At 33.2% G+C, this 5,257-nt stretch overlaps 1 protein-coding gene across 1 annotated transcript; it reads right to left on the bottom strand.

Annotated features, from left to right (window-relative positions):
- Positions 1–1,549: 1,549 nt before the first annotated feature.
- On the bottom strand, positions 1,550–4,962 carry LOC149162760 (ammonium transporter 3 member 1-like). The gene is made up of 4 exons (XM_089435780.1): positions 4,849–4,962; positions 3,844–4,591; positions 2,894–3,179; positions 1,550–2,295 (listed from the first exon to the last, which is right to left on the bottom strand). Exons 2-4 carry the CDS (start codon positions 4,438–4,440, stop codon positions 1,763–1,765), a joined length of 1,416 nt encoding a protein of 471 aa, XP_089291906.1. The 5' UTR covers positions 4,441–4,591; positions 4,849–4,962; the 3' UTR covers positions 1,550–1,762.
- Between the last annotated feature and the right edge of the window lie 295 nt (positions 4,963–5,257).

The following is a 5,257-nucleotide window of genomic DNA, read 5'->3' as shown; positions in this document are numbered from 1 at the left end:
TAAATTAAATGTGGTGTAAATAATTTGTCTTGAATAGCCTAATGTACGGTGTAGCATATTATTATGTGAATAGGTTCTTTCTGCATCTTAGGGAGATGTGTAAATCATTTCATGTTCAATATCTAATTGAAACATCGAATTAAAAAAATATATTAATTACAAAAAAAAAAAGAATTCAATGTTGAAGGTAAAAAGATGTTTCATACTTTTTAAAGTCCGCTATGAGGGCAATGTGTGATTTCATCGATCCTTAACATGGAGTTGATAAGTGACATTTTATGTTAAAAAATATTTCAAAGTTGGTCGTAAATAAAATATTTTGAGACCAACTTTATATAGATAGATAGATAGAGAGAGAGATTAGAAATGTTAGGAAGATCAACTAGACTACACTTCATGTATGTGTAGTCCCAATTTATCACAAACTTACACTAGTGCAAATCCATCTTAACTTTGAATCTATTATGCACCTAGAGAGATCAAATCCTTAAGAGGTGAAAACTTTTTTATAAAGTGCAAACTTGAAGAAATGGTTGCACATCCAAAATTTTGATCCCTCTAAGAATATGATAAATCCATAATTAAAATGATTTAAACTATGTGTGTGAGATAAATTGGAGTTTTTATAATAATACATTTGTAAGACATTATTACTAATGTATATCAGATTTTACAAAAATATGAAATAAAAAAGAAAAGGAAAAAAAATTAAACTTATGAATTTTAATTATTTAGTAAAAAAATATATCATAAAAATATATATTTCTTATAAAAATATAATGAACTTGAATTGTAAAGTTATTTCATAAATATAAAAAATATGAAATAAGAAAGAAAAGGAAAAAAATTTAAACTTATCAATTTTAATTATTTAATAAAAAATATATTATAACAATATATATTTCCTATATAATTATAATGAACTTGAATTATAAATTTATTTCATAAATTTAAAAGATAATATATATATATATATATATATATATATATATATATATATATATGATTTGACAAAAATTAAATATATAAATTTTAATTAAAAAATATCATATATTTATATAGATATATATAAATTATTTATTAAAAAAAATATTATTGAAAATATATATTTATTATAAAATTATAATAAAATTTAAAATAAATATTACTAATCAATTTTATAAATATATGAATCAATCCATTTATGAAAATACTTAAACCAATTTACCTATCAAATGTAATATATGTAACAAATGCACGAATCGCATGATCATTACGATAGAAGTAATTAGCAGTTGGGACAACCATAAGAATTATAAATATTTAATTTATTAATTTATTTTTTTATTTATATTTTTTAAAATATTAAAAAATATATTTACCATCAAATAGTTCATTTATTATGTTTATATTTTTCATCCTCTTTATTGTCATATTTAAGAGAATAAAAAATACTTCAAACTAAACTCACTCTTTATTGTCATATTTAAGAGAATAAAAAATACTTCAAACTAAACCAAATTGTAAAAATTATCCCCAAAAAAACCATTTTGTAAAATGATCCAAGAATAATATAAAATACATTGAAGTCAAATTCCAATGGACCAAACATCACAGTACCAGAAGAAGCTACAAGAGTAACAACCCTTCAACAAATTCAAATTCCAAGAGACCAAACCACACAATACCAGAAGTTAAAGCAGAGCAAACAATACAAGAGTAATAACAACTCTACAACAATCAACAAAACAATAGACTGGTCTGTAGAAGACACCAAACTTCCTCATAACTCAATTGTTGCTCCTCTGGAACCGTTCCCTGGGCTATTTCTGTGACTGGTTGGATCATCAGACCATCCATGCTTGGAGATATCATATTTCTCACCATCTCCCCACAAAGCATAAGCTTCCTCGCCATGGACTGCATCATCTCCAATCTGAAGTTGCTCATCTGACATCCTTAAGGGGATCACCAAGCGTATCACAAGCAAGATTATGGTTGTTACTACAACATTCCACCCTATTATAAAACCTGCTCCTACTAGCTGCTTAAGGAATTGCTTCCCACCACGTCCTCCATAGAAGGCTCCCCTTAAACCTGTCTGCGAAAAGTAGAGGTCACACAGAACAGGCTCCGCGAAAAGGCCAGTAAGTGCTCCACCCAATACTCCCGCAACAGCATGAGTATGGAATACGCCGAGTGTATCATCAACCATCTGTAATATCCTCGATTTCTTATGCAGAACCATCATGGTGTACCATGGAATGCTTCCAGACAAAACACCCATTACAATGGCTGCCCATCCTTGCACAATACCTGAAGCACAAGGAATATGGATAATGGACATCAAGACCTGTTTTTGGGTGAACTGGCAAATGCCTCCAGAAGTATTGTCAGGGAAGTATCTAGATCATATCTAGTGATTTCCCCCATCAGGAAGTAAAAGAGCATGGGGTATATATTCAAGACAAAACCTTAGAGTAACATCCTCCATATCAGAGCAGTGGCTTATGGAAAGCAAAAATGGCTTCCAAAGGAAAGGGATCCAGAAACAGAAACAAAATTCAGACAATGGAAAAAGTAAATATGAAAACCCTAAATATGTAAATTTTCACAATTATTCTCTTCTGGATGCAAACTGTGATTGTAGAGTTTCGAAGCTCTACACAGTTTGCATCCAGAAGAATTGCATCAACAGCGAAAAAAAAACAAAAACATATATTTTGCATCCGTCGACTTTTAAATATCTGAGACTTCAACCTGCCAAAGAAAGTAGTGGTTATTGAAATTCAGGAAAGCATATGAACCGAAGGGATACTCATACCCTGGTGGATGTGAGGCACTGAATTTAATTGTCAGAGGCAATGAAGTTATTAAAAGTTGCATAAAGGGGATGAGAATACAAAAGCAATACCTGCAGCAGGAGTAATGCAGACAAGGCCTGTTATCATTCCCTGGACAGCTCCAATGACAGAGGGTTTTCCGAAAAATATGACATCCAAGCAAGTCCATACCAGGAGACTGGTGGCTGCACATATGTTGGTATTTAACACTGCCATTGATGCATCAATGTTGGCGGCGTAAGGATCTCCTCCATTAAATCCAGCCCACCCCAGCCATAAGAGCCCTGCCCCAGCCAGCACTAGCAGGACATTATTTGGAGGAAATCTTTCCCGGTCTTGTTTGAGCCGAGGTCCAACCTGTAATAAGCCAAAATATACACAGAAGCAATAAAATGAAAATCATAAATCATATTTAGGAAAATTTCATAAGGAAACTAGGGATGCTTTCCACAGAAAATTTCATAAGGAAACTAGCGATGCTCTCCCATATTGATGAACACGTTTCTAATAAACTATGCTCTAGTTTAATGAGGGTAAATTTTGATGGAAAATTATGGAAATTCTGATAAAATATCTTAGAAATTTTTGGAAATCTAGATTACAGCAGTCAAGTTTTAAAATTTGGGATGCCCCAGATATTTTTTATTTTTCTAAATCTATTTTTACTATAAAAATAAAATTCAAGCAATCCTCTGTCAAATTTTTTGTTCAGCCTTAATAAACAAGACCATAAACTAACGCGCTTAACTAAGGAGATTCAAACTGGTTAATTACAAAGATAAAATTAACTATCTCAGGAAAATTTCACTGGAAAACTCAGGGATGCTTTCCCATATTTGTGAATAAATAAACATAGACTAGTAAACTTAAACCAAAAAAATTCCAACTAGGAACTTGCGAAGATAGAATTAACTATCTTAACTAAATATCCAGCAATATTGAGAACGACCATTTGATCTAATCCCTTAGGCTAACAATTCATATCAAATATTGAATGACCATAACAAGAAATTAAACATACCCAGTAAGCTGCAGTTAAACCTGCACTCCCTGAAGAGACGTGAATGACATAACCTCCTGAATAGTCCATCACATCCCATTTGGTAAGGAATCCTCCTCCCCATAAGCTGAATGCTCCTACTGTATATGAGAAGGTGAGCCATAATGGCACAAATGCCATCCATGCCCTGATATCCATTCTTCCCAGCACCGAACCAGCCAATAAAATCAATGTTATTGCTGCGAAAACAAACTGGAAATATACCATGGAAGCCATAGGAAAGTAAATGCTGGACGGTGCTTCAGGAATTAGTGCTTGTCCGACGAGGAATTGTTGGCCTAGTGCCGGACCTGCCTTGCCCCAGAAAGGAAGCAATTTATACCCAAATGCCATTTTATATCCCCATGCAACCCAGCAGATCAGAACAGCAGCAAATGCATAGAGTGCCATGAAAGCAGAATTCACAGCCCACTTCTTCTTGACTATGCTGCCATATAGGATGACTAGGCCTGGCATGCTCTGCATACCCACAAGTGTGGCTGCTACCATTTGCCATGCATTGTCTCCTTTGTCAAGCCAAGGAGGCGCAGCACTCCCAACCGTGCCATTATATGCCATTGCTGCAGCACTAATCTGCAGAATTCAATATTGGACACTGAGACCAGGACCTTGCCCGACAGAATTCAGGTCCAAGGCTTTACCTGCCTAAACAGAGCTGGGGTCAGATTGTAGCCCCTTTCTTAATGCAGCTACAATGCAAACCTCTCTTCTGCAATAAAACACATCAGATAACATGTGTCAGAAACCAAAATGTTAACCATGTTGTTCCAAACTTGAAAATAATCATGACCCAAACATGGGATGAACAAAAGCCACGAGAGGCTTTGTGCAGTTTCAGTTAAAAATTATATGTAAGGCCTTAACCACTCGAAAAGAATCATTAAAACAATCGCAGAAGCACCAGTAAGACTTGTATTACAAAACAAAAGTTTGAAGTAGAGTCTAATATGACTTATTAAAACAAACCCTGTATGCAGCATTACACGTCCTGCTAGCTACAGAACTATTACATACACAGTATCTCTCACAGTTTTGATAACGAGACAGTGAGCAGAGACAGAATCTCCATGGAAACCAAAGCTTATATATAAAGAATCCTTGGCCTGCAAATGAACCCAGTTGACTTGTATATCCTCCAGAAAACTACTATTTTGCCACTCAGGACAAATTTAATTGGTTTAACGAGTTTTATTTTTTTTCCAATGTGAGTCATAGATTTGGATCTTTATTTATTAGTTAATGATTTAAATTATTAATTTATTTTGTGAAGTTTTAATTAATTTTTTAAAATTTTTAACAGTTCCATACATTTGTCTAAAATATCAACAGTTGTGAATCTCCGTTTAAACATATTTTAATTACTTCTCAAAGTTTG

The sequence above is a fragment of the Pinus tabuliformis genome, chromosome 5_2 (assembly GCF_031772625.1).
Source record: "Pinus tabuliformis cultivar Carrire ecotype Pingquan chromosome 5_2, CPIR1, whole genome shotgun sequence".
Taxonomy (NCBI): domain Eukaryota; kingdom Viridiplantae; phylum Streptophyta; class Pinopsida; order Pinales; family Pinaceae; genus Pinus; species Pinus tabuliformis.
Note: the sequence above shows the minus strand (reverse complement) of the source record. Positions and strands in the feature narration are given on the sequence as shown.

Coding starts and splice junctions, on each gene's coding strand:
- LOC149162760 (XM_089435780.1), bottom strand. CDS start 4,440: ATGGCATATAATGGCACGGTTGGGAGTGCTGCGCCTCCTTGGCTTGAC. Junction 3,180..3,843: donor GTTTAACTGCAGCTTACTGG/GTATGTTTAATT, acceptor GGCTTATTACAG/GTTGGACCTCGGCTCAAACA. Junction 2,296..2,893: donor CTGCATTACTCCTGCTGCAG/GTATTGCTTTTG, acceptor CTTGTGCTTCAG/GTATTGTGCAAGGATGGGCA.